Genomic DNA, 11703 nt, shown 5'->3' with positions numbered 1-11703 from the left:
TGAGCCACTTGTACATTCAGGAAGCAGAAAAAACAAATCAGCAGCGAAGAAACTCGACACAGAGACACATTAACACCTCACTGCCAACTAGCGTTTCGGAAGTGTTAATGCAGACCAACAGAAACAGCGCGCAGAAGTATAAATGCACAGGTACGCACGTTGCATGCACCGTGGGTTACGTCGGTCACTTGACGCAGAAGTATAAACCAGGCTTACACAGCCAAACCAATAGATGGCGTATCAAACGCATGTAAAAGACACAAGATTAAATAAATACATTGAAAAAAGTAGTACATCCACATCCAAGGCAGCAGGATAATAAGAAATGTTATATCACCATCGTCATCATTAATCTTTTATAATTATTAGACATCTATTTTGGAAATATTGCTCAAATGTCAGTAAGTCATAACAGAATTAGTTGGTTGTTTCTAGTTCTTGTTAGTCCTGATTGATGATCTTTTCAAATACAATAAATCCCTTAATATACAATTTGCAGTGGTGCTCCTTTATTTATGGTGGGCGCTCCTAATATTTTCTGGCGCTTCTAAATTTTAAGTCAGGAGCACTGGTGCTACCCAGCTTCATTGTTCTGTCATTTATTTTCAGTTAAAAATTATGTATGTTTAAATGTCAAAAATTTAAATTATTTTTAGAAAATAAATGTGTCCATTAAGAAATGGACAACGTTTTATTATTATTTTGCACTGTATTAATGGGTTACTGAGCAGCAATAAACAACACTGTAAAACATAAGGAGTTTTCATCTGATTTTCTAAACTAATGGTGTTTTGAAATGAATGAATGCATAATAATCGTGATAATCATGAAACCGTGATTATTTCTTAGACTATAATCGCACAACCAAAATCTATAATCACTCATTTAATAAATGTTTTTATCAACTTTTAATTAAGTCAATTTTTCACATCACTTGAGTGATATGTTTGAGTAACATTCACACCTCTGAAAGTGGGCACTTGTGAATAACTTCCCTAATTCGTAAGTGTGGATATCTCAATACGTAAACCAAAAAGCTAAAAGAAGTTATCAGTCAAATAAAATTGCAAACAGCACATTTAGGATGGCATTTATAAAAAAAAAAAAAGTATTGAGGATATTAAAAGGAAATACCAAGACAAAAGCACTCTTACAATGTTGAGTCGACCACATCATGTTAAATAAGACCTTAGGATGCTTTCACACTTGGTTCAATTGCCTGGACTTTGTACTCTGACGTCAAACGAACCCGGGTGCGGACCAAAAGTGCGAGTGTGAAAGCACCCTTAAGATCCATCAGTGAAAGTGGAAGAAAACGATAAATATAATCACTTATGAAACAGATTTTATTTCATTTTCTTAGAGAACAGAACTGATAGACAACCGTTTTTTTTTTTTTTTTTTACTGTATTTTTCTTTTGGGAATAGACAAACTGGTTTACACTCCTACACAATAAGGGGCGATAATACACCTTAAACTGTGTTGTTACCCACCATATAATCAAAAAAAAATAATAATAAAAATACTCTGACAAGCCAATGCATTGATAAAATGAACAGCTGGATGTGCCCAAACTTTCTTCAGTTAAACAAAGAGAAAACTGAAGTCATTGAGTTTGAGAACAGAGATGAGGTTCTCAAGGTAAACACGCACCTTGGCTCTAAGGGTCAAACAACAAAAAATAAGGTCAAGAATCTCAAGGTCAATAGTCATGCCAAAACAGTAACTGAAGCAGAATACTATCATCTCTAAAACATTGCAATTATTAGATGCGTTGTTTCCAATTAAGATTTGAGAAACTTGTTGATGCTTTTATCAGCAGTATAGTGGATTACTGTAACGGCCTGCTCACTGACCATCCCAAAAAGCTCATCCAGAACGCTGCTGCCAGAATTCTGACCAGAACCAGAAAATCAGAGCACATCACACCTGTCCTCAGGTCTTCACACTGGCTCCCAGTTACTTTTTGAATAATTTTTCAAGTATTCTTATTGGTCTATAAATCATTAAATGGCCTAGAAGCTCAATACATTACAGATAGGCTCACTGAATGCAAACCTAACAGATCCCTCAGATCTTTAGGATCACGTAGGGTAAATCGGCCTTCAGCCACTACTAAAATAGCATAAGAAATAATGCTGCCAGTTTCTCAGTGAAAATGGTCTCTCGAAATTGTATCATTCTGTGATAAAACTAAAGTTCAGGTTTCCTCAGTCTGTCTGTGTTGCCCTTTTTAGAGAATAATACAATGTTTGCAATTAAACAGTTAGGGTCCTATCAAACACCCGGCGCAAGGCACGATGCAATCGTTGTTTGCTAGTTTCAGCTCGCCGCAAGAGTCGTTTTGTCGATTTGATGTTTTGCGCCACGCTGTTTAAATAGCAAATGCATTTGCACTCATATGTGCACCCATAGGCGTTCTGGTCTAAAAAAGGAGGCGTGTTGAGACGTGTTGCTATTTTAAGGAACTAAAATACACTGTTTAATAGACCAGCTGAGAGGAGGTCCAAAGTCCAGCGCAGAGCACGTAAGTTGTGCGTCTCGCTTATACATTGCTTAATACACACAGGATGTACAGCAATACGCAACTATCTTTACAGATGAAAAAGAATTAAAGGATTAAAATATTACAAAAATATTATTTTCTAGCCTACATAAACACAAAAACCACCACCTTCATGCCTTCTTCATCTCGTGGGGCTTTTTCAGTTGATTGATTTTATTTGACAATTTTACCAAAAATATACAAACAAGTCCAGTTAGACTAATTCATACATATTTTAAAAACTGTCGAGGATAAAATATACAAAAAAGCCACAGACTTATTTCCATTGTGGTCCTCGATATTCTTAAAAAATGGATGAGCAAATCATAAATGGAGTGCAAACATCAACAGCTCAGCAACTCGGCACAACAAAAAAACTTCAACTTTAAAACAACGACTTTTTAATTCCCCCTCTAAAAACACTCTCAATTTGAATCTCTTTAAAAATGGTGGGCAAAATATTCCAAGCAGCAGAGCAGAGATTCTCGTACACAAAAAAGAATTTCTTCCTGATTCACTCTTGAATCTATATGGGTAAATATCCCTGCTGCGTGCTCTTGTAGAATGACTGTGCACCTCGCTGACTAGAACATAATAATTAAGAAAATATTTTGGGACCGTTTTCTTTAAAATCTTAAAAACCATCACTAATTTTAAAAACTCTACCCTCTTCTCAACTTTTAAAAAATTACTTTGACTACAATGTTCCTTATTTAAATGTGTCAGTGGAGAAACTTTCATAATAATTCTACACAACTTATTTTGGGCTGTCTGCAATTTATTTTTCATTTTTTTAGAACTACCGCTAGTTTATTCATGACAATTTGCTTTTGTATAATTTTATTATTATTAGCAGTATTATTTATTATCTGCATATTTATGTTTGTTTTAACAAAAACAAGCTTAGATTTGCCCACCTGTCAGCTTTAAGACCATATGGGGCACAGCATGTGTATTAGGATATAACTCTTATATTAGGACATAACACTTCGCTATTATTGTTCATTTACTGTTTTGATGAAAATCCGAACTAAATTTAGAAATAGTTTTGAAACAAATCTTTGCACTTAATAAACTAAATTAATTATGTACAGGCTAATGGATGTCTGTGCGTACAACACGTTTCCCTATCCATGAGAGTGAAAGTGAAAGTAAAGAATGAGGAGAATCTCTCATTCTTGCGCTGCAAACGCTCTGTTTAACTGTTTTTTTTATTAGTGAAGCGTTCAGTTTTTCCACTTACAAAGTCCGCCATGTAAATACCAAATGCGCTATGGTGCAATGCAACGAATGGAAATGGGAGAAGAGACTCTGATTGTTTTATTCTCAAAACACACCTATAACTCATTTAAGAATAAGCTCAACCCTGTTAGACCATGTGCACACCCTTCTCAAATCACACCCTTAATATGTGTGTGTGTATATATATATATATATATATATATATATATATATATATATATATATATATATATATATATACACACACACATACACACACTCACACACACACACACCCATAGGAGTTGAACAATAAAACTGAAACACTGGCTAATATAGTGTTGGGGGTTTCATGGCTAAATCTGATGAGCCTGGTGGCCAATCTTCATCGATTTTACATTCCACCAGTAAGAGCAGAGTCTGACAGTTTAAGTAGCAGACTAATAGCACAGTGTTGCTTAAAATATTATAATATATATTGCAGTATGTCCATACAGCAGCATACACAGCCATGGCCTGATGGTGAGGTGGATTTTATACTCTTTAAAGTGTGAAGTTAATCTATATATTCAAATTGTACGTGTATAATCTGCTTGTAGACTTGCATACCATTAAAACAATTAAAGTGTTATGAAGAGTTAGAAAGGGGAAACGGCCTGAGGAAACAACTAAGGGTCATAAAAAAAGGGATGAAAAGAGAGTGGTAAAAAAGCCTGAGGTGTCTCAGGAAACAGATGTCAGAGGTGGAATTTGGGGTCAGGGGTTAAACTAGGAGGGATCTTGTGTAATATATGGAGAACAAAGGAAAACAACGGATGTAAAAGGGTATTTAAGTAAGGCCAGAACGTGAGTCAGACAGAATTTTTCAGACAGAGATGCTACTGGGGGTCTCCTGAAAGTTCTCCTTTGTTGTCGACAATAAAGTATATTCTTCTGATATTCATAACCTCCAGACTGAGTTTGATTTAGTAAGAGAAAAACCAAGAAAACCACGACAATGGTTAGAGAGTCCTGCAGGGTCGAGTCCCGGCACCTGCAGGGATTGTTGGTGGGAAGAGTGAATAAACATCCACCTCAGTACCACAGCTGAGGTGATTCTCTTGACCAAAGCACCCTAACTGCTCTCCGGGCAGCCTAATGCTCTGGGTGTTTGTCAATGGGTGTTAGTCACTTTGAATAAAAGGGTCTGGTAAATGCAATACACACAACATTCTGGGTGACATTTCAGAGTTAAAAAAAAGAGGACAAATTACAGGTGTGCATCTTCTTGGTGCACCTGTGGCCAAGATGACAAGTCTTTGTACTCTTATCAAGAGCCCCGGTGTTGAGGGTAATGTCAGCAAACCACCAAGAAGAAGAACCACATCCAAGGGATTTGTGAAACCACATTCTGCACACTTTACAGAGTCCTGGCTGTGGAGGAAGAGGATAAAGGTATTTGACTGGCCTGTCTGCAGTCCTGACCTGTCTCCAATAGAGAATGTGTGGTGCATTTTGAAGAACGAAGAACTCTAAGATGTTTCTTCAGCTCTGAATCCCTCAAGAATGTTTTTTTTTATTATTATTACTGTTATTATTTGTGAATTTTCTCTCCAGTGTGAGTCTGCGCATGTTTATCAAGGGATGATGACTGCCTGAAACTCTTCACTCTGAGTACATGTGAATGGTTTCTCTCCGGTGTGAATTCCCTCACGCGTCTGAGTGTTTTGTGTTGTATGTTGCCTGAGATGGATCCTCAGCTGTGAAAGTCTCCTAAATGTTCTGCCGCACTGATCACATCTGTGCGATTTCTCTCCAGTGTGGATCTTCGTGTGTTCATTAAGGTTTGCTAATTGTGTGAAACTCCTCCCACACCGAGCACACGTGTGCGGTTTCTCTCCAGTGTGAATCATCTTGTGATGTTTAAAGGTACTAGCCAAACTGAACGTCTTGTCGCAGTGTGGACACTTGTACGGTTTCTCTCCAGTGTGACTCCTCTGGTGCAGCTTCAAGTCTGCAGCTCGAATAAAAGTCTTCTCGCACTCTAAGCAGACGTACTCTCTCACAGCGGTGTGGATCTTCTGGTGTACATTTAAACTTGACTTCTGTGAAAAACTCTTCCCGCACTCAGAACAGGAGTAAGGCTTCTCCTTTGTGTGAACTCTAAGATGGATCTTCAGCCCTGAAGCCCTCAAAAATGTTTTGCCGCACTGATCACATCTGTGTGTTTTCTCTCCAGCATGGAGCAGCAGGTGTGTTTTCAGGTTTTCTGATCGATTGAATCTCATGTCGCAGTGCGAACACTTGTACGGTTTCTCCCCCGTGTGAATCCTCTTGTGTGTTTTCAGGTGTCCTGAACAACTGAATCTCTTGTCGCAGTGTGAACACCTGTACGGTCTCTCGCCAGTGTGGATCATCATGTGATGCTTGAGAGTCTGTTTGCAGCTGAAACTCTTTCCACACTGAGAGCAGATCAACCAATTTCTGGCTGTGGTTTCCACTGAAAAACTACCTTCAGTCTCTGACTGAGTTTCTTCTTCCCTCTTGACCTGATGTTTCTCCTCATCTTCACTCAGTTCTTCACTCTCCTCCTTCACCACCACCACATCTGAAAATTAACAAGTCACATTTTAAGAGTCTAGCTCAAGAGTCTAGAATAAGAGCATTTGTGTGTTTGGCTGAGATGTGTAAGGGGTCAAATACACTCAAAAATGTGTGAAAAGGCTGTGTGCTCTCACTAGGCACAGTTGACATGAATCGAGCACATGTGTCCTGCACAGTTTGGGCTGTAACCACCCTCATGGAGTCTGATGTATGCACATTTGTGGCCTGCTGGATGTCATTTTGGAGGGCTCTGGCAGTGCTCCTACTGTTCCTCCTTGCACAAAGGTGGAGGTAGCAGTCCTGCTCCTGGGTTGTTGCTCTCCTACAGCCTCCTCCATGTCTCCTGATGTACTGACCTGTCTCCTGGTAGCGCCTCCATGCTCCAGACCACAGGTGTCAAACTCGGTTCCAAAAGGGCCGCAGCTCTGCACAGTTTAGTTCCAACCCTAATTAAACACACCTGATCAAACTAATCGAGTCCTTCAGGCTTGTTTGAAACCTACAGGTAGGTGTGTTGGAGCAGGGTTGGAACTAAACTGTGCAGGGCTTCGGCCCTCCAGGAATTGAGTTTGACACCCCTGCTCTAGACACTACGCTGACAGCCCAGCAAACCTCCTTGCCGCAGCTCGCATTGATGGATCCTGGATGAGCTGCACTACCTGAGACACTTGTATGGGCTGTAGACTCTGTCTAAAGCCTGGTTTATACTTGACGTATGTCCGCTTGAGAGCGCACGGCGAATGTGACATCAGAGGAGTTTGCAGATGTTCGCTTTGGGTGCACGCGACATGATTTCGGCCGGCTTTGAAGAGATTTTGTCTGAAACAGTACGACTGTACACACATCTTTATGATCCCGGATCATAGAGATAACCAGATGATCAATAATTCTTGGCTGGAAATAACAACAGTCGAGGGAAAGGAGAACGTTTTTGTTTAAAGGTTGGGAAAAACCTGAGGGATGAGTTTTTAAATCCAAAAGAGGCCATGACAAAAGTGGAGACCCAGGTACACAATCACAGAATACGTGTTTCCACCAGTCATAGATTTTTACACTGATGTATATATACACAATTGTGAATGTAAAACAATGTGATAGTTACAAAACTATAATTAAGGAGAGAGAGAGTTTTAATTTTATTGCCATTTCAGCTTCTATGGCTATTTCATGGCAAAAAGTTCATCACTTTTTATAAACACCAATTTTTTTATAATTATAAAAATATTCTAACAACTAAAAGTAATCAACAGTATTAAATAATGTACAGGGTAAAATAAATAAATAATAATGACAATATATAAGATAAAAATCTAAAACTTTTTTTTTAGATTTCCTTTTGATAAAAATGTTTACAATTTTAGATGGATTCACATTTTAAAATATTTCCTTTCTATAATTAAGGAACAGATTATTTCTTTGATAACTGGAAAGGTTTACAATATACTGATGGCTGTTTTTCTGGGCTTTATTGGTGATAATGATCTGTAATGTTGGACCATTATTGCCTTTTTAGCATAATAGAGGACAGAAACTCGCCAGACAGTAATGTGAGAATTGTGGAGCGGGCTAAATCTGAAAAACATCAGTCTTTTTTAAGGTAATTGTGCTCTTTTATTTAGCTTTTATTCTTGCCATAATAAAAATATAACGGTAGAGCAAACCAAGTTCTGTTGTCATTAATATTTTAATAAGCTATAATAGGTAAAACTGTCCAAGACATGAACAAAAGCAAGTGATGCATCCAAGTTTGATTTTAAAAATATTGAATCGTTATAAAAATCCTTCTAATCATAAAACAAAATTAATAAAAACAATAAAATTAATTAGCTTACGCAAGAACTTGTTAATTAGGTGTATTATTTTTTTCCAGTTTGTGCTATTTAACAATCTTTTTAATTCAATACTTTTGGCATTGATTTTGTTCCATATATTTATATATACATATACACACACACACACACACACACACACACACATACATATATATATACACACATATATACATATATACAAACACACACACACACACACATACATATATATATACACACATATATACATATATACAAACACACACACACACACACACACACACACACATACATATATATATACACACATATATACATATATACAAACACACACACACACACACATACATATATATATACACACATATATACATATATACAAACACACACACACACACACACACACACACACACATACATATATATATACACACATATATACATATATACAAACACACACACACACACATACATATATATACACACACATATATACATATATACAAACACACACACACACACACACACACACACACACACACACACACACACACACACACACACATATATATATATATATATATATATATATATATATATATATATATATATATGCATGTTAAAAATTGAATGAACATGTTTTCAAACTGGAATCATGACACAGGGAAACAACAGTATCTGAACACACCAACACTCATCAGTCACTGAAGGAGAAAGCTCAAGCTTATTCACAGAGAGAGCTGGGGTTCGTTCATTCTGCTGGATTTGGTTAATGAAGTTTTTTTTTATTAATGAATAAAGCTCATGTAATCTATGCCCCAAAATACCTGTCATGGGGGTTGTCCTAACAAAGGGGTTCAAAGAGAACATTTATTAATATGGACTTTATAGATACAAACGCATGCTATTTCAAGGTACCGACCCAGCTTAGTACAATTTCTGTAAGATAATGAACATGGCCTATATATATTTTGTTTTTCTGAATAATAGTTTATGGGAGTCATGCACACGTTTTGACAGCTAATTTGATGCTTCACAAAGGTTGCAGAGACCTTTACCAATATCACAATGCTTTGTGATGCAAAATTAATTTAAACAACCAGTTATTCCCTACGGCGATTACGAAATTTGAATAGGCGACTATGATAAAGAAAATCTGCTCTAATAGAAAACCTAAAATAAACTGCTAAATACTCTTGAAAAAGCCTGCAGCCCACAACAAAGTTGAAAAGTTATTGCGTAATAATATTTAACAATCTGAACTGAAGACTTTATGCATACCTAAATATTAATCAGATGATGTCATTATGCTGGTGTGCCATCAGCCAATCACTGCATTGCTGATCTTGATTTTGAGGATAGATAGATCTGTCCTTCACAACACACGCAGTTCGGTTCATCCAGACTTTTTCGCAAACTTGTTTGAAGAACCAAAGTAGCCAGAGATCAGTCATCAAGATTAAAAATACAGAATCTGCCAAATCATCTTAGATCATTTAAGCGAGATACGAAGAACAGACCCCTGTGTCCGGTTTTTCAAAAGTAATCCACTGGGATTTTGGATAAGGGATTGGATCAAATCTTGAAAATGGGTTTTTCAAAAGAAAAAATGGATTACATAATCGGATTAGATCACGTAATCCAATCTTGGTTTTGATCCGGATCAAACCTTTACTTTGGGTTTTTCAGACCTTTTTTGTCCAAAAAACCTGGATTAAACTGATCTCATCAGAAGGGTGGATTTAGCGTGGATTTCATGCCCGAAATGTAATGAAAACTTAAAAAAAAAAATATTAATTAAAACTATTTTTGGATCATGCAGTATCTTACGAGATATACTATTTATTCATAAGGTTTTAATTTTATTTGTTCATCTGTCAGGCTATAGTGATTATTGGCTTTAATGTATTTAGACTTTCAATATAGGCCTACAGCAAAATAGAAAGAGTTTGGCCTCATAAAATAATCCCCCAAACAGCTGTCAAATTTACCAAAAACAATACATTTTATTCTGTTACTATATTTATATACAATTGTAAAAAGAGACTGGGCAGAAGCACAGCTTCATCTGGCAAAGGAACAACTGACTCCGACCAAACTGCAGCAAACCAAGGCCACACTTGAGATCTGCCTCCTAAAGAATACACTCAGACAAGCTGCTCCCTCCACATCAGATGAGGAAGTCTGACATTATTGTTGAGGTTTCAACATTTTCTTTTTTTTTTATTCAATACATCTATATTTAAACTTATTATAAAGATAGATCTCAGATGAGCGGACTGCTGAAAGAGGATGGGGTGGGGTTTTTCTTGCTTTTATTATTTAGCATTATAATTATTTTATTATTTATAAAATGTTCTTAGTTTTCATTTCAAATAAAAATAAAGTTATATTGACCCCACACTGGCTATTCTACTTGTTGCTCTTTACATAGGCCTATCTATCCATCTACATTGTGATTGAGCACTAGTTATCCAGATTTAGTGATCCTGAAAAGTTCCTATCCGTATCAGATTGATCCAATCCAATGTTGCTTTGAAAAACTGGCTTAAAAAGTAAGCTGGATTACGTGATCACGGATCGCAAAAACAGGATTACTAAATCCGGATAAATTTTTCCGGATTAAACCTTTTGAAAAACCGGGCCCAGGAGATCGGTCAGTTTCACCGCAGTCAGTGAGTGTTCATTTTTCTCCAGTTATGATCAATACAGCAGTGAAGATGAATGTCAGATTAACAACCTCACTGTTGTTCATCCTCATTATTGAAGAGTAATGAATGAACACAAACCTATTAGTTCTTCAGTCTCTTCCTGTTTAATTCTGCAGGGTTCTGGATCACTCATCTTCTCACTGTCCTTCAATAAACTCTGTCTTTGTCTTTCACTGATGGAGCTTCAGAGGAATAAACAGAGAAATCTGAGTCATTTACACTGATTTGTGAAACACATTATGATGCTACATCTTAAGATACAATATGTGATTGTGTAATTTGCTCAGGTCGGGTGACATTAATAACATTCACTTATATCGAATAATCTGAATATCGATGAGCCTTAGACTATAAACATTTATTTAACAGCTATTTAGGACCAGAACTAGATTAGTTAATGTTTTTACATCAAAGTTCATATACCTGCCACGCCAGATTACCATTATTTTCCTTCACAGACCACACTTAGCAATGTTACTAATACAAACCCTACGAAAAGCCTAACCCTGACACACAAAAAACACAAACTGAGCTCATATCGTCCTCTCAGAGCTGCTCTCTGCCTGCTGTATTGTTCTGGTCAGCAGACACACAGATAGAGGTGAACTCAATGCAGAAACTAGTCGCAGATTGTCGCTTTAATAAACTGTAAAGTGTGTTTTATTGTTGTGTAAACACGAGAAAAAGCGTCAACGACTCACCTCAGCTCTGAAGACTCGACGCTGAATGAACGCGTCAGCGATGACGTCATCACGGCGAGAGCAACGGCGGATTAACCGGAACACCGCTGACGGCCAAAACAATCGCTAATGTAGACAAAACATTATCGAT

The 11703-nt window shown here is 37.0% G+C and overlaps 1 protein-coding gene and 1 long non-coding RNA gene across 2 annotated transcripts; one reads left to right on the top strand and one right to left on the bottom strand.

The window, feature by feature from the left end:
* Positions 1–1326: 1326 nt before the first annotated feature.
* LOC147838322 (uncharacterized) lies at positions 1327–4579 on the top strand. The gene is made up of 2 exons (XR_015521670.1): positions 1327–3963; positions 4317–4579. It is a non-coding gene; the product is annotated as an uncharacterized LOC147838322 (long non-coding RNA).
* Positions 4580–4742: 163 nt separating this feature from the next.
* LOC147831426 (uncharacterized) lies at positions 4743–11655 on the bottom strand. The gene is made up of 3 exons (XM_087303610.1): positions 11574–11655; positions 10951–11054; positions 4743–6354 (listed from the first exon to the last, which is right to left on the bottom strand). Exons 1-3 carry the CDS (start codon positions 11621–11623, stop codon positions 5384–5386), a joined length of 1125 nt encoding a protein of 374 aa, XP_087159736.1. The 5' UTR covers positions 11624–11655; the 3' UTR covers positions 4743–5383.
* Between the last annotated feature and the right edge of the window lie 48 nt (positions 11656–11703).

Source organism: Danio rerio, chromosome 22, assembly GCF_052040795.2.
Source record: "Danio rerio strain M-AB ecotype USA chromosome 22, GRCz13ab, whole genome shotgun sequence".
Taxonomy (NCBI): domain Eukaryota; kingdom Metazoa; phylum Chordata; class Actinopteri; order Cypriniformes; family Danionidae; genus Danio; species Danio rerio.
Note: the sequence above shows the minus strand (reverse complement) of the source record. Positions and strands in the feature narration are given on the sequence as shown.